This window comes from Cynoglossus semilaevis, chromosome 18 (assembly GCF_000523025.1).
Source record: "Cynoglossus semilaevis isolate Cse_v1.0 chromosome 18, Cse_v1.0, whole genome shotgun sequence".
Classification (NCBI taxonomy): Eukaryota; Metazoa; Chordata; class Actinopteri; order Pleuronectiformes; family Cynoglossidae; genus Cynoglossus; species Cynoglossus semilaevis.
In genome coordinates this window covers 11,766,113-11,783,951 of record NC_024324.1, presented here as the reverse complement: position 1 = coordinate 11,783,951, position 17,839 = coordinate 11,766,113, and the positions used below count along the sequence as shown (strand labels likewise).

Genomic DNA, 17,839 nt, shown 5'->3' with positions numbered 1-17,839 from the left:
AGTCACAGAAATGCCTTAAAATGCAAGGTTAAAACCTTTTCTTTTCAATATTGCATTTGATTAAAGCCAAGGGTCTATTAGTGCAGGAGGATGTTTACCACTGTTTCTATATTCTTATATTTCTATATATGTTTATAGATTTTGATATTTACATATTGAAGACGAGGAGGAGGAGGAGGAGTTCCTGCAGGAGGAAGAGGGCCTTGGAGCAGGAGACCAGGTTGATGAAGATGACAAATCAGATCTGACTGAAGAAGAGGGAAACACAAGTTCCCCAGGAGACAGATGGAAACAGATGAACAAAGGGGACGTCAAAAATGGACATTCAATTGCAATCTTTGGACGTGAACAGAAGACAAAGGGGGGTTTAACAGACAGAAAGGACGGCAGTGCATGATTTGTTATTTACTTGAATGACTTTGTTCTATGGTTCTGTTGGGGACTGCAGGTGTAGGAATGAGACTGAAATAATAATAACAACAGTTGACATGAAAGAAAGAATAAAAGTATTACCAGAATCACAGAGCCATGACCTCAGGAGAGACGGATATTAAATGTGAGCACACACACGTACAGTGACAGATACATGAAGCCATCAGCTTATTACACATAGATGTACACAGCCTGAGGCTCATCTGAACACGCAGCTTGTGTGGTGTTCTCCCCCCAGGCTTCTGGAATCTTCTTAATGAATTCCCAGTGTTTGTCAGCAGCTGGTTCTTCTTCTGCTCGTCTCTCTCGTGCACCTGGAACCGCTGTTGGTGGTAGAACCAAACAATGGAGGCTCCGTCTGTATAAAAATAATAATAATAATAATTTAAAAAAAGTACAGTTACAAATTATATCATTTTATTTTACAGTCCAGGAAGTGCGCTTGGGCTCGCTTGCCTGCGATAGTCGCCAAATACACATCACATTACATCTATGGGCTCTCACTAAGCTAGCAGCTGCCAACTCCACTAATGGCTGATGAATAATGCATCCTGTGAGAGTAAGAGGCAGAGATGAGCTGTGTGTCGTAAACTGATTAAATCCACTGCTAACTTAATCATTCAGATGTTTAAAAAAACTGGTTGACAAGTGGACAAAAAGTGGGGACAGGGGGGTGGGGGGGGGCACTGAGACAATAAGATTACGATTAATCACGACTAATCCACAGCTAACCTGCGATCGATGTTTATTTTTATTCTACAGTGACGACGCTCACATTTATGTTCGACAATAACATAGAGAAACTCGGCTCCGACAAACTGTTAGAACCGGTTCTTATATTCAGTAGACAATCTAGAACAGGCATGGGAAAAACTAAGGCCCGGGGGCCGGATGTGGCCCGTTCAGTTTTGTAATGCAGACCGCCAAACTTTTCCGAATTATAGAATTTATTTATATTTTCATTATACTTCTGCCTTTTTCCCTGCAATACCCATGTTTCCCCAATAGATGGCATGGAAAATGATCAATCAATACAATAACCACAATAAAAAAAATAAAAAAACCTAATAACGCCATACCAAATTTGTAAATATGTTTCATACACACATATATAGACATATATTTTTCTAGAAAAGAAATAAACAAAACTTACAAAAAAAGTACAGTATGTTATTGTCCATGTCCAATTAGAATACTAGATAACAATACAAAATTACATAATATGTTACATACTAAGGTAAATATGTCATCTATATATTTTATCTAATATACATATATATGTATACAGTGTTCCCTCTCTATATCGCAGTTCTCCTTTAACTCCCCATGTACATCGCAGATTTTTTTTTAATCCAATCTCACCAAATGTTCCCTATATCTCGAAATATAGCAAAAAATAAACTAAAAGACATTATGAAATAGTTATACATATGAAAGTTTTGGCTTTAAAAATGTGGATTTTCGTCCAGAAATTGATATAAGCGCGTTTGCAATCGATGGTTGCTTTGTTTATTATCGAAAGAAAAAACGATAACGAATCCTACAGATATTACATAATATGCTAATGTCGGGCCGATAGTATTGGTCGGTAGATATTATCGGACATTATCCCTAATATATACATTATCCCTAATGTCGGGCCGATAGTATTGGTCGGTAGGTATTATCGGACATCCCTTAAATATACATATATGTGTATATATGTACATATATAAATATATGAGAGACAGAAAGAGAGAGAGAGCTTCTCATAACCACCTCTGTTTGGAGAGAAATATTCGTACTAAAGTAATGAATTGAACTAACTAAGACAAATGTTCATTTAAAAATATATATATATATATCGCTAACATACTGGTGTCGTTACTCGTACAGCGTTGCGTGGTCCACATGTCACCTCAGAGTGAAACTCATTGATCTGCAGAGATCCATGGAGGATCTGAGAGTCAGGTTTACTGTATATCAGTGTAATGGTTCCCAATAATGACAGCTAATGATTGTTGTTCATCTTCTTTTATTAGCCAATTCCTTCCTGTGTTAGAGATAAGCACGCTGCACACACACACAGTGTATGCTGTGTGTGTTCAAGAGTGAGAATAAAGATTAGGACATTTGTTTAATAATTAATGATCGGTTTGTCTAATGGATTTGTTCTTTTGTTGCCGTGGAAAAAAAAAAAAAAGAGTTCTGGAGATACGTTAATGTCTTTACTCACAGGATCGATCGAAAATAAAATAAAATCACTAAGGCAGGATCGATCGAAAATAAAATAAAATCTCTTCAAGAGAAGATTAACAAGACTTAACAAAACAATGAATAAAGAAAGTAAAAATCAAATTTTCTAAATGACTGATTATATGATGATTATATAAAATATCGGGCCGATCGATATTATTGCTCGATATTAGCATATTATGTAATATCTGTAAGAATCGCTATCGGTTTTACCTCCGATAATGAAAACCCAATAACGCAATGCCTGGGTTTCGCCAAATGATGCGTGCCCTAAAAATAGTTTTGGGGATAAACGGCTGTATATTAAAGTGAATGTCACTAGATGGCAGCGTTGCAGCTCATTTAATTCATCACATACTCATACAGTGGTTTGTACTGATAAATAAATATAAATAAATATTACCAGGCCTGTATCGGTTGATATCGGAATCGGAAATCAAACGTTTGGACATATCGGGATATCGGCAAAAAGTTAATATCGGACATCCGTAACAATTACGTATAACTGATTTCAAATGTAATCTGTAATACAGCCTTGACGTCGTTCATGATACTTAAACTAAGTACTTTTAATTTTCCTTTCCGTTACGAAACAACTCGCGTGCAAAAGCAAAAGTAAAGCTGTAACACGATACTTCATCCCTGTAATTCCTGTGAGTGCCCAGTGAGAGTCAGTCATCCTCACTCCCCCCTCTGTCAGGGGTGAGACACTACAAGATTATTTATAATTCAGTGAAGAGACCAAACCAGCGGAGGCTTCCCTACAAATTGCACAGGTTTGAAGCTACAGTTGACGTCAGTGTCCGAAGTCGGGGACATAAGTCGACCTGGACGTAACCCAAATGCATATTGTATATTGAATTTTTTTTTTTTTTGTGCTTGCAATGATGATTTAAATTCACATCATTGTACCAAACACTCTTGAATGACGAGCCTTCCTCCTCTCTGTGTGTGTGCGTCTCCAGTCCCCCTCTTCATCAACAGCGTTTTAATTGCTCTGGGTCCAGGAATGTGCCGTCATTCAGCGAGTCCTTATTAACTCAATTGGTTGCAAAAATATTCACACAAATTGAATGTAGTCAGCAGAGGGCTCAGAGCAACCTGAGGTACACGGCACGGGCTACACACCACCGGACAAAGAATCAGGCCTGAGCATCGGATAATTTATGATGCCAACGCAGGGACCCATGTGCAGGGACTGCCTCATGCCCAGGAGCTGCTTCTCACTACTGAGGGTGTAATGTAACAGTCACGATAACTTCGGTTTGCAATGTGCGAAATGCTCTTCTTCTAACAGCCCGTTGATAAACATTGACAACGAAAACGTTGCAGCGATTGATATTTGTATAAAGATCGTAGATCTGGCTTTACGGTACGGCTTAGCAAAGTCGGCGATTTGTACCATCATTAAGAACAAGGCAGCAATAAAAAGAAGCTAAGGTTGCCAAAAAGAGTGACTGTGATTATCAAGCAAAGATCTCACACATTAGAAGAAAAGAAAAAGTTGCCAGTGATTTGGATCAACAAAAAGCAGTTGGCCGACGACGGTATTTCGGAGACGATAATTAGCGAGAAAGCGAGGCGAACGTTGCGCAATCATGACTGCTCAACACTTTTTTGTTAGATCAGTTTTTTTTTCATTGGTCCAGGAACCGATTTTGAATCATTTTTACGTTGATTCCTATGGGGAAAATCGTTTCAGTTTTCGATCGATTTGGTTCACGAACGGCCTTCAGGAACAAATTAGGTTCGAAAAAACCGAGGTTCTACCGTATTATTTGTAGTATTACGGCATATGTGAAAATTCATCTCAACTACTTTTCTGTGAATCCGTGACCTTGTACTAGTTTTATAAATATTAATTATTTAAATATATGAAGTGGGCAATTTCATGTAATGGAAGTGAGAATAAACCTTCTATATATATATATTTTTTTTAAAATGGCCTATCATCATGTTGAAAATGTCATTTTTGTCATTCCGATGTCAATTGGGGTAATCGTAATTTGGCAGGCTGTAATTTTCATTTCTCTCGCCGTCTTAAACACTTCTCAGTGTGAGGGTCCTTTAAAAAGACGATGATACGCTAAACCAGACCATTAACCCTGACACTGCTGAAGGGCTAAGTAAACAGCTGACAGGATGCAGAGGGAAGCGTGAAGCAATTAAGCAATCTTCGAGCCATCACGCGCTCTCCAACGAGGGCAACTCTAATCACCACAGCAGTCACAGATGGAGAAAAGCCGGACGGTCACTGCAGTGTTGACTAGTGACCAGATATGTCGTGATTGAAACGCGAATATAGAAGACGATGTGCACACGGATCGCAGTTACTTTGTCATTCCACTAGGGGGCCACATCAGTTATCAACGTCCAATACAAAAATAACCCTGACTCCAGTTGTCAAAATATAACATGGCTTTCACTGATTCACCAATATGTCCAAACCATCTCAATCAGGGATGTCCGATAATATCATAATTAAGTAATATCTAAGAATCGTTTTCGTTTTTTTTCCTTGGATAATGAAAGCCCCATAATGCAATGCCTGGATTTTGGCAAATATGCTAGAATTTTATGTAGGGTCTTGAGACGTTTACCTCAGTTCCTGGGGCCAACGGTTGCATATAGTATCGGTATCGGTAGATATCGGAATAAACAATTAAGTGTTTGGACAACATCGACATATCGGCAAAAAGTTAATATCCCTAATCTCTAACTTTATCTCCAAACGGCCCCACCTTCTACCCTCTGGTGGTCACTCCCAGCATCTTCGCATCTGCAAGACGCTGAGATTCACAACAGAGTTAGCCGTGATGTCAAACAATGTTTTCATTAGCACTAATCAATACCAGAGATCGATCCACAGGTGGCGCTAGACCAGCAGAGCTTATGTTTCCGATGAGCAAGTTAATTACAAAGTGACAATGAAAGGAAAGACAAAAAAAGAAAAAAAAAATCACTCCCTGCTTTCCCATACAGTCGCGGTTTCTCCGTTCCTCGCCTCTCTTTTCCTATTTTCTCCTCTCCTCTCGTCCCCCCCCCTTTTTGTCCCCCCTCTCCTCTTCTAGCCACTCCACATCTGCGGTTTTCTCATCTCGTATTCTCTTCCCCTCTCTTCTTCCTTCCTCTCTTCTCATAACTTCTTTTCTTTCATCCCCTCATCTCATCTCTTCCCCTCCTCTCTCCTACATCTCCTAAGCATTCGGAGCTGGTGGAGAGAAATCTGATCATACAGAGTGTGAAATCAGTGTTGTTCCGAGGCATGCAGCAAGTTTTGTGATATTTCTTAATTAATTTTCTGTATTTGAGTGTGTGTGTGGATACGGGGGTCTCATTCTTCTCTGTGTGCAGCTAAGGGTCCAGGTGTCTTGTTCATATCCCACTCGTAGCTGAATTAATTGGGATTTAAGTGTCACCGTTGCCGCTGCCGCTGCACCGCCTCCACACACTGACGTCAGCACATCTACATGTTGCAATTCATCGGTGACCGGTGAAAGAGTGAAGTTTTGTTGGGACACACTCAGATGTGTGGGTGTGTGTGTGTGTGTGTGTAGTGGCAATGTTGTGCTGACATGATTAAACTAAGGCTTGATTATTAATTACAGTACAGCAGCAGTCCCCAACCTTTTTTTTTTCCCCCCCATCGCCACCTAGTGTTAAGGAGTGTAAATAGAGTTTAATACAGGCTTCAAATGGATGCAGATGCTTCTTGAAACACAAAATGACGTGTATCGACTGTGTAGATAAGTAACGCATTGATGGCTGGTTGGGTTATTTATTATTAGAGATGTCGAATATTAGCTTTTTGCCGATATCGTCCGAACACTTAATTTCCGATTCTGATATAAACTGAAACCGATATATAGATATATAGAAGAGGTAGTGGTGGCCTGGTGGTAAAGGAAGTTAAGTGCCGCCTGCTCACTAAGGTGATGGGTTAAAGCCATGCCCCTAGTGGACAGAAGTTTTTCACCCGCGCCCCCATCATTTCGCGAAACCCAGGCATTGCGTTATCGGTTTTTCAATATCGGAAGAAAAAACGATAACGATTCTTGCAGATATTACAAAATATGCTAATATCGGGCCAGTAATATCGGTCGGCCGATATTATTGGACAACCCTATTTAATATACATCACAGTGCATGTCATTCTGCCCATGTTAAAATGCATTAAAATTTAAAATCTGCGTCATCAATTTTTTTTTTTTTTCATATTGAATTTTTATCTTAGCTGAAGAAATAGCTGCTAAATTAAAAAAAACAACAAACATTTGGACCAGCAGCTTGTGACCTTAAAAAGGTAAACAGAGATATTCTTATAGAAAGTACAGTACGCAACGTTCCTGATCGCACAAGCCTTCTGCTGGGCACAGCATGACACAGGGGAGGAAAGCTGCTCACATAATGGAGGGTTCAGGAGCAGCTCAGCAGCAGGGGAGAATCCACTGATCAATTTCTCAAAACGGCGAACGATCGGTTGAAAAAAAAAAAAAAGTATTAGTAAATATTAGTAATAATAGTAATTCTATTCACGATTGTTGGAGTAGTAGTAGTGACCATAAACAAACCAGTGACCTTCTCGCTATAAGGCAAGACCACCAACCACTAGTCTAACCTGTGCCAAGTGTAAACCGAAGGACAAAAAAAAACTTTTTTTTCTTAATTGCATGTAATCATATATTAAATAATTAGCAACATTTTCTTCTTCTTCTACAAAGATGTTCCACTTCTGAACAAGCTGTTCAATGATAATGCAGAAGCCCTGCCTGAACACCCACCCGCTGCTCGTGGGAGACTTTCAGCCCAGCTTTCGTGGATGTGTCATTTTTGCTTTCTTTTTTTTTAAGCGAGCGTCTAATCCCACAGTGGGAAAAAAGTTATCCGACCGTTGCCCCACAGAGGCCAATTAAAGCCGAGCTTTAACCGAGTTTAATACGGGGTTCACGAAGATATGAGGAAAAAATAAATAAAAAAGAGCTGAACTCGTCCAACGGAGATGTAAACAAAGAATATTTTATGATATTTCAGATGAAGTTTAGTTGATTCCCCTGATGTCTGAGTAATTAACATTGATGCTGAAGTGGTTGTTTCACAAACCTACATTGATGCTGAAGTGGTTGTTTCACAAGACGAAGAAGTAGAACTATTAAATACTCTGTTGTGGTACATTTAAATTAGTCGTTTTTTTAAAATATATTTCTGTGTTCTGATAACCAGGCCGCACCATTTCACTGCTACTCTGGGTGGGTGGATGGATGATGATGGATGGAAGGAAGGATGAAGGATAGATTGATGATGGATGGATGGATGGATGATGGATAGATGGATGATGGATGGATGATGGATGGATGGATGATGGATGATGGATGGATGGATAGAAACACACCCATGTTCAGTGTCATCTCTTATATCGTTATGTCTGTTTGTGCTTGTGCGTCTGTGTGTTTGAGTGTAAGAGAGAGAGAAACCTGTGAGACATCACGGCTGAGACGAATTAAATTTGCATTAATCCATGGATGCATTATTTAGTGTGTTTGTTAACTATGCATACTTTAGCAAATGCCCTCAGTGTTTTGGTTCTCAACTGACTGGCAGAGTAATATCAGCGTGTCCCCTTCCATGGAACACTTTCCCTATCATCCGTTTGAATCAGCAGTGTACAATGACTACAGTATTAGTTCTTCTCTCGAAACGGTGGATAAAATACCGCTCTCCAAAAGCGTTTTGTTACAAACGTAGCTACAGTGTTTGAATACGAAAAAAAAAAAAAAAAGAATCCTGCTTTAAAACCGTTAATATTTATATATAAAAATAAATGTTAAAGAGCCAAGAATATAACCTTGCAGGGCCTCCGTGTTGTTTTCTTTTTGTGCCGTTTCTAAATAATAACGGGGGCTAAAGTGGTGCAGTGAGGTTAGCTATTAGTTCAGTAAACGACAGGGAACGCGCTAATGCTTGGTAAAGCTGCAAATCGAAACCATCAACCAACCACCAACGACGACCGCATCGTCATCGTCATCTTCCTGCGCTTCAGCAACGCGATTACTGAGGACATTACGAGCTCTGGTCAAATTAGAGCTGTTGTCGGTCACTGCTCTCACTGAGCTCTAACTGGGATAAGGAGCAACTATCAACACGTCGTACAGGGCAACCTTCGGGATTCGCAGCAGCCGAAAAATCCACCAACTCAATGAAGCCACATTTTTAGTTACACTTTTGCGTATTCTTCCTGCACATTTTCCCCATATTAATAATTCCTTAAGTTGTATTAGACAAATAAAAACATTTCTATTGATTTATAGTCCTGCCTTTTTATGTCCAGTTCGTTCTGGTCACATCTTCAGACGTTTTCCTCGTCACCTTAGAGAGATAAAAAAAACATTATTAACATTTAATATCAAATAGTGTAACAAACATTCTAAATCATGGGTGTCAAATATAAGGCTCGAGGGCCAAAACCGGCCCGCTGGGGGGGTTCAATCTGGCCCGCTTGATGAATTTCTAAAGTTAGAAAATGCACAAACACTTCACGTACGTGATGTTTTGTCAAATTATATTTCATTAAATATGAAGATTTTCTAATCAATGTTAATTTATTTGCATGAAAACAAAGCAAGAAAACATGGGACTTATTATTGTCATTTATAGATAATTATGTTATGATTTTACTGGTGCGGTTATGAACCAAAATGAGTTTGACATCCCTGCTCTAAAGCATTGTTTCCCAAAGACTGGGTCGCGACCCTCAAGTTGGACGCAAGAGATTTTTTTTTTGGGGGGGGGGGGGTCGTCTCGCATCACGTTTCCAAGAAGTTCATGAATAATATCTAATATTGGGTCGCGAAAGTTCGTGACTTTTAAAATACGCGTCCCCAGAAAAAAAAGTTTGGGAAACACTGACCTAAAGCATAGAGATCGAGTAATCGTATTGCGTGATCAAAATATCATCAAATATTAAACAGCTTGTACTTAAGTACTTGAAGATTAGACCTAATGACATTTTTAATGACAGATGCTTCACACCGGGGGTGTCAAACATAGGGCCCGTGGGCCAAAAAACAGCCCGCTAGGTTGTTCAATCTGGCCGGCCCACTTGACATCTAATCAGGCCGTATGTGGCCCACTGAACCAAAATGAGTTTGACACCCCTGACCTAAACGAAACTTTTTTTTTTGCTCCAGACGTGTGCTTACGGAAACTCTAGGCTAACAGGACACAGATTATCCGCCTACACTGGAAGATGAAAATGATCCGTTCAACCGGTCGCCTCCAGACACACAGTATCAGTTACACATGTGCAAAATCACGCAAAGTCGATGTACTTCACGTACAAACCTGAGGAACATTTCGCACACACGCTGCCTCCCACACCACACGGTTAATTAATTCTAATTTGAACGGCCGTGGCCTCACCTCCCACACTCGTGTCTTCTGATGGTGCCTGGAGAAGACGCTGCGGCACCTACAAGTGAGAAACACAGCAAGACTCCCGGAGTAAAAATAGCAGGAAATATGAAAGTATAAATCTGAGTGAGTTGTTGTGATTGGAGAAGAAGTCGTCGCTCGTGAGTGACAGCTGGGACTGGCGGCCCCGGAGTTCATCTGGCAGATAGAAATGTTGAAATGAACCCTGGCAGAATTATGGGAAATATAAGGAAGTACTAAAACATCAGTGACAGCACACGGCCCAACAGTGTCACGACAGGAGGGCAACTAAATTGTATGCAGAAGCACAGAACTTTTTGTTCTATTTTGTTTTATTTCTTTGTGTAATTATTCGATTGTAGGCCAATATGGCGATGATTTTGCTGTTTAAAAAAAGGTTGGGGACCGCTGCTTTAGAACACCGATCCCCAACTTTTTTTTTTTGTTCCAAGAACTGCTTAGCAGGTACTGGCCGGAACCACAGATACTGGTACTGTTGTGCCGATCTCTAAAGGATCATTACAAGATTGTTAAAGGATTGGATTTACATTTTCAAAAGAAAACATACTTTGTCTGAAAGACGTTTTATTTTGAAAAATTGACCGGTTAACTTGAAAGGGAAATGACTGGATTCTGTCTAAATTAAGTCAATAAATAATTCTTTCTTTGGAGAATTATTATATATTTATTTACAGTATATTTCATTATCATCAAAAAGGCACTTATTGTTAATTATAGTCAATTAGGTTATGGGGGTTATGATTGAAACAAAATGAGTTTGGAACCCAAGTGTGCCCTCTTGTGGTCACTAGGGTATGACAGAGTATAATATAAGGGGTAGAGCTTCTTTTTTTTTTACCTAACAATCTGTTCTCTGGAAGAACTAGCTTCTAATGTTGGTTTGGACGTTGACATTTAATACTATATTAATGTCACATTTTATACTGTTATTAATGAAAGTAATAAAAAATATAAAAGTATCAGTATTTGGTGTCCTAATTAAAGGTGTGGTTGTAATAGATAGAAATTCGTGATATACTAAAAATTGAAGCAAATGTAGGTAGATTCTATTCTGTAGCTAATATAAATGTTAAGGGAGAAAGAGAAGGGAGGCGCGCGTGACATCTTTATTTCCGAACGGTCATGACTTATTTCCAAGAAGGTCGACTTTATTGCCTATCGATCTGAAATGGCCAGTTTTCTGCACTCCTGTGAGGGATGTGCGAGAATATTTATTTTTTTGGTTGACGGAGGTGAGGAAAAAATTAAAACAATACCCTTTGGACCCGCAGCTAAATGCTAATGAATTTTATTACTCAACAAATAAGCAGTAAAAGTAAAAAAAACAAACACAGTTGAATTGTTGAAATGCCCTACGCACATGCACGCACCCATAAACAGACGCGCGCGCGCGCACACGCGTGCAGAGCAGGGTATAAAAGAGACATCCTTCCCACTCAACACTCAGTTCTCTCTTCACTCTCACCCTCTCCTGAGTAGACGAAACCTCCTTTTTCATGGTAAGACATTTCTTTTACTATAAGAAAGTATTAAGAAATTTTAAAAAAAAAGTGTATTTTGATAGTTTTGCTTCTATTTTTTTAAATTAATTTTAAAATTAATATTAACTAAATAATGCGTAATGTTATTGATTTTGGATTTTTTTTGGAATTTTTTTCCTGAATCAAAAAATTGAAAGTCCGATTTTTTTCCTACGTATATTGACACTATGTCTAGTTTCACCTGCTGATTGTTGGTTGGTTTTGAGAATGCAAGTTATTCTGCAGCCCTGCACGTATTTTTGTATCTGCTGCTTTGATTTTTAGCGCTGAAGGAAAATCATTTTTGCGACGGAGTCGGTTCAGAATTTTATCTGTTGACCTCACTGTCTCTGTCTCTCTCTCTCTCTCTCTCTCTACCTCTCTCTCTGTTACCTGTATTTTGGTTTTCAGATGACCGGGGGTCTGTGTGTGTGTGTCCTGCTGGTAGTCCTGTGCAGAAGCTGCTTGGGGTTACCGTACTCCTCTCAGCCTCTGGGTGAGGGGCAACACTCCAGCTCATCTGCGTATGAAGGTACAGTAAAAAAAAAGAGAGAAAAAAAAAGGCAAACACAAGCCTATAGTGAATACATTCACTAATGACACGCGTACATGTTTGTGTCTGCGTTTGTGTGAAAACAGCTCACCTTGACGCTGACACCCACGCTCTAGGAGCACACCAACTCCAACAAAGTCACTCTATCCCCCATCTGAAAGCTCTTCCCGCGGCCGAGGGCGACGAAGACACGCGGGCCAACCTCAGCGAGCTACTAGCGAGGCTCATTTCCTCCAGGAAAGGTGGGCGTCCCTTTGTCCGAAAATGCTTATCCTTACAAACTCTGGAAGGACCTAATGGGTTAAGGAGTAGTTGCGGATTATGAAAAAAAAACAAAAAAACAACAATAATATTTACAAGAAAAATCCATTTGCAGAGACAAAAAGCTCTTTATGGTTCTGTTCTTTGCTGATTACTGGCATCAGTTCAGAGCCAGCTTTGTAAAAATGAATTAGCGGCTCTGAAAAAGCTTTTGTGGTCAGAAAAAGGCACGTTTTAGTGTGTACGCCTTCCGGTCATCCTCTTGGCACAATCTGACATCCGTATTTCCTGCAATGTCTCAATTCCAGTCACTTTATTTTATCTTCACGAACAAAACCTCAGCAGCGCTGTGGTCAATAAAAAAAAAAATACAATTTGGAGTAAACAATTCACATTATTAAATATCGATCTATCTAGCTTAAGAATATGTACAAAAGTACACACACTGATATTGGTGATAATATTCCTCAATTATATCCAGCATATAAAAGGAAAAAAAAAAATTCCTAAGTATATTTCCAAAATATATTTAATATATTTATTTATATTTCCTCGTTTGTAAAATTGAATATATTTCAACATATCTGTTTCGCATGGGCAATCGTGAAGTTTAAGTCTCTCAGAGAAGGAAAAATTAAAAAATAAGCATGTTTTCTATCAGACAGTAAAATCCATAAAGTGCGTAGGTTGTGGGTGTATGTGTGTTTCGGTTAAAAAAAAAAAACAAACTTCAAAAACTCACGCGCTCACTGCTCACTTGCACGTCTCAGTGTAGGCGGTGTGATCTTTCGGCATCTTCTCTACCCATCAGGGAAATAAGTGTGTGTGTGTGTTTGAGTTCACTGCAGTGTGAGTGTAAAATAGCACACACACACCTCTATCACTTCTCAATCTCGGCAACTTTTTTTTCCTCCCCAGCTTCTGTGCGCAGAAATTCCACAGCCAACAGCAGGGGCAGCGCCAACCATCGAATAGCAGACAGAGACTACATGGGCTGGATAGATTTTGGCCGCCGCAGTGCAGAGGAGTACGAGTACTCCTCATAAAAAAAAATAAATAAAAAAGAGAAGGCCATCTAGGAGAAGAGAAGAGAAGAAAAAAAAATGCAGATGATGACTCTTCGCTGTCGCATATACGAGATGCATTGTTGTACATTTGTTTGTAAAACTGTAATGATGCAATATTCACATGCCAAATGTTGGGGGAAAAAAAAAAATTCTTTCACTGTCTGTGTTTTGTAGGTTTCTGGTTTTCTCTGGTTTTCTTTATCATTTTCAGCTGAAAAAGGACAGAAATGTTTCCAAGTCTATTGATTGATTGATTGATTAAAAATTGAAAATAACACCCGTCTGCAAATCCATTCCTTCAATGCGGGATCACTCTAGTAGCTAAATGCTAAATGCTAACATGAAATAGCGTCGTATGTTGTTGTGTATTTTTCTTTTATATATAAAACACACAACATTTCACAATCCCTAATTCATGCATTTATTTTGAAAGGACATACTTTATATGACAAACGTCGTACAGTATGTCCTTTCAAAATAAAGGCTATCGTCAAACGTCCTTTTACTTTTGAAATGAAGTTAAACATTTGAAATATGCAAAAACAAAAATATTAGTGAAATTATGAGGTCAATAAAAATAACATTAAGACTTGAGAAAATGTATTGGTGATGCTCATATAGTACATGGTACAATACAGAACTGGTTCATTCAAACTTTTCCTACCACAGTCAACACAAAGCTACTCGAAAAATGACCTAAAAAACTGAAAAAAAAAACCCCAAAACGAGAAAAAAAAAAAAAAAAGACAAAAAAAACTGTAGCATGAGCAATTTGGAGAGTCATTCAAATTTACTATTGAGTATTTGAGTATTGTAATATTCAAGGATAAGATTCCATCATGGGTAAAATAGTTCATATTTCCGCCCCGTTTTTCACTGGCAAATATTTAGATTTTTTTTTTTCCGCCTAATTAAACTGGAAAAAGTAAAAACTTTCAGAGACTAAATGAAAGAGATGCTGTCGCGGGGTTTAATCAAAAGACTTTTCAACGACACTGTCAAACAGTTTTCACATCACTGTGAATGATGAAGCAGCAGCCTGCCTCCACAAGTGTGGACCATCTCAACCTTTAATGTCAAATGATGGAGAAATGACGGACAGCCTGCGTGCGGAGATTAAAAAACTTGCCTGATCTAGCCTTTTAGAAAAAGAAATGTTCAGATGGTTTCATTACCTAGAGCGATCTGAAAAACCAACCCGTGGTAATCGGTGTTGACCCCAACACCTAGTCACTACTAACCTCATCACAAAAATGTGTTTTCATCACTAGATGTTGTGATAACAACTATAACGACTATGTCAGATGTTGTGATAACAACTATAATGACTATGTCGACTGTGAAAGACAGACTGCTTTTTAACCTTAGGGTCACGATAAGTGATGTCCGTTATTAACCGTTTGACGATATCCAATATGCCAATATTGTCCAAACACTTAATTTTCGATACAGCTATCAACCGATAGAGATATAAGCAGCCGTTTGCAACACACCACTGCACACGTGTCATTGTTCCTAAAGGGAACACCCAAGGGATTAATAAAGTTCTATCTATCCATCCATCCATGCATCCATCCATCCATCCATCTATCTATCCATTAACCACTGTATATTTTAATGCTGTATTATTACGCTAACATATTTTGAAAGTATTTATATGATTTTGAGTTAAAAAATGAAAGATTTCTTGAAATTTGCCTGACTAAAAAGCAGATCTATCCTTGACAGGCAACACCCATACGGTACAACGCGTACAAACCATTTACCCAATAGAACGATATCAAAGTAAAATTGGGTTTTCAAATTGAGGTCGTTTGAGTGTCTGGGCTGAAGGCAGGGATCAAGTCAAAAGGAAAATGTTCCTATTGTTATATCAAAGACATGATGGGGAAGATAGGTGAGAAAAGTTTCAATAAGTCAAGGACTAGTGGCTGTGACAGCAGGTAATACATAGTAGAGGGAAATTAAATGCATTTCATGTTAATACCGATCTATAAAATCCCTCATTTATACAGGTACATTATTTAGATTCAATTATTTAAAGAGTGAACATTTAAAATTTGTTTTGGCAATATAAGTCCTTCTCAGTCTCATTTCCATAAAGTGAAACTGCACTTTGGAAGAAGCAAAACTTCTCCACAGGCTGGAATGGTTTTGGTTTGTACTCATTTGCATATTAATTTGACAAAACACCAACTAATCTTGGAAACTGATGCTGCAGGATGGAAGGTTTATGGAGGCAAACAGAAAAGAAAAATTGTAAGGAACTTGTAGCCATTGATCCATTCAGCTAGTGGACACACATTTAAATACAGTAGATCATACATTAACTTATTTTTGCTCTACACGTAGAGCATCTCAGAGGAAATAACCTTGGCATGTTGAAGAAAGTTTAGTTTACATTTTTTTAAACTCCATTTGGAAATCAGATGTTTTGTATTTATTCTTAAAATATTTCTGCGCAAACAATCTGGGTTGCAGTTGCATTCACGTTGTGCACATTTAGTGCATTCCAGCGTCAATAGGTTCAAACTAAAGATCCAGTGAAAACAGTGAAAGACACTAATAAATAAAACAGGAAGGAGGAAAAGGTTTATAAAATAATATTGTCTTCCACTGATATCCAGGGCTGCACTAAATACAACAAATGGACAAATAAGACTATTGGCTTTCCTATGACTGCCACCTACTGGGCCTAGTTCTTACTGGAAAGCATTTTATACCAAGAACACGTCCTTCCACATAGAAAAGAAATAATAAAAAGGCAAAATACGGGCAAAAAACTGCATCTCTTTAAATGGCCAAAGTAATCTACACAAAGATACAACATTAGATATTTAATACTGAGTGTTTTTATGCACTTGTTCCCTTGTTGACATTAAGCTGACAGGCACCAACTACTGTATACCTCTATGTGCACTCTGTGCTCGCTTTTTTTCCCTGTGAATCTTTATCTGAAATTGAATTTAAAAGATGTCTACAGTGCATACAGTCAAGTAAGAGTACAGTTAAAGTGAACAAAGTAAATAAATAATAAGTTTAAAAAACTTAAACTACCTAAACCTGACAGTCTGCAAGTAAGATTGGGGGGGGAGTGTACTTCTTTAAATGACTATTAATGGAGAAGCTTAAAAACTCATTTGAATCAAGTTATCAACAAATGTCAGCCTCATTAGAACATTGTTTACAGCACAAACTACAGTTTTAAATAGGTCAGTTTATGTTCCATAAAGTTCCACATTACGCATCTACAACCCAAAGTGTGCTAGCTGCTATCATGAAACTTAGCAAACAGAAGAGTTTTTTACGATACATTATATATGCAAATTATCGGTCATTAATAACAATTACTATTCACTCCGACGTTAAACAAAGCAAAGGTAGGAAAATTTTACACGAACCTTCAGAATATTTGTGGTATCGGTTTCCCTCTTTTTGTGTTTCTCGTTCGAGTTTGTATAGAGTTTTACACTTTAATATAACTTTATGCGTACGCTTCTTCCTGTGGCTTCTTTTTCGGTTTTCCAAACTTCCGGTTTACATACTTCCGGTGACATTATGTAACAGGGTGGTCGTTGCAGTGCCACATACTGGGCACAATTTGGATGCACTTCAATGACTAATAATGATAAAAAAGGCAGTGTTTATTACGTAAGATGAACATTTTATAACGAAGCTGTTTCATTGGTCAGTTTGATAACTCGATAAATCGAAAATAAGACAGAAATTTAATATCTGCATCAATGACATTTTAAACATAGTTCATTGGGGTTTTTTGTTTTATTTATTTTATTTGTTTAATGGAAACAATGCATACTAATTAACATGTACATGTGAAAATACAAGATTACAGTGCAGAACTAATTTCCGTCTTCACTCCTTTGCCAGCCACGTAAAACAAACGAAATAATACTAATACAGGGGAAGAAGATTAAGGTGCAGAGTGATAAAGAGTATTATAATCCAAATAAAACAAAATAGCGCAGCGGTCATTTTGTTAAAGTGCAAAGTGCCGACAAATGCACATATTTAAATGTATGCGTACATGTACAAATAAAAAAAAAGAACCACACTGCTTTGGTCGTGTAAAGTGTAAGGTACATACATATATACATACATACGCACTAATATACACATACACATATACAGTGCACAGAAGTGCAGTACAGTATATGTGAACGGTAGATGTATATATACATATATACAGTATTCATACACACACATGCATACAGTACAAATTTAAACAAATGCACATCATCACATGTGGTCATAAATCTGACCAAACAATTGAATTTATGCATAATGATGAAAAAAGAACAGGA

General features: G+C 38.2%; 1 protein-coding gene and 1 long non-coding RNA gene across 5 annotated transcripts; one reads left to right on the top strand and one right to left on the bottom strand.

Annotated features, from left to right (window-relative positions):
- Window positions 1–8,976: 8,976 nt before the first annotated feature.
- LOC112488556 (uncharacterized) lies at window positions 8,977–17,043 on the bottom strand. Of its 4 annotated transcripts, none has more exons than XR_003052751.1 (6): window positions 16,919–17,043; window positions 13,193–13,525; window positions 12,281–12,482; window positions 12,030–12,156; window positions 10,084–10,132; window positions 8,977–9,030 (listed from the first exon to the last, which is right to left on the bottom strand). It is a non-coding gene; the product is annotated as an uncharacterized LOC112488556 (long non-coding RNA). The 4 variants fall into 4 exon arrangements; XR_003052750.1 differs by having other exon boundaries at window positions 13,326–13,525; XR_003052752.1 differs by having other exon boundaries at window positions 9,016–9,030; window positions 10,006–10,132; window positions 13,326–13,525.
- Window positions 11,512–13,520, top strand: LOC103394486 (cholecystokinin-like). Its single transcript, XM_008331813.3, has 4 exons — window positions 11,512–11,615; window positions 12,048–12,168; window positions 12,276–12,431; window positions 13,369–13,520. Exons 1-4 carry the CDS (start codon window positions 11,613–11,615, stop codon window positions 13,494–13,496), a joined length of 408 nt encoding a protein of 135 aa, XP_008330035.1. The 5' UTR covers window positions 11,512–11,612; the 3' UTR covers window positions 13,497–13,520.
- Window positions 17,044–17,839: the final 796 nt, after the last annotated feature.

Coding starts and splice junctions, on each gene's coding strand:
- LOC103394486 (XM_008331813.3), top strand. Junction 12,169..12,275: donor CAGCTCATCTGCGTATGAAG/GTACAGTAAAAA, acceptor GTGTGAAAACAG/CTCACCTTGACGCTGACACC. Junction 12,432..13,368: donor GCTCATTTCCTCCAGGAAAG/GTGGGCGTCCCT, acceptor TTTCCTCCCCAG/CTTCTGTGCGCAGAAATTCC.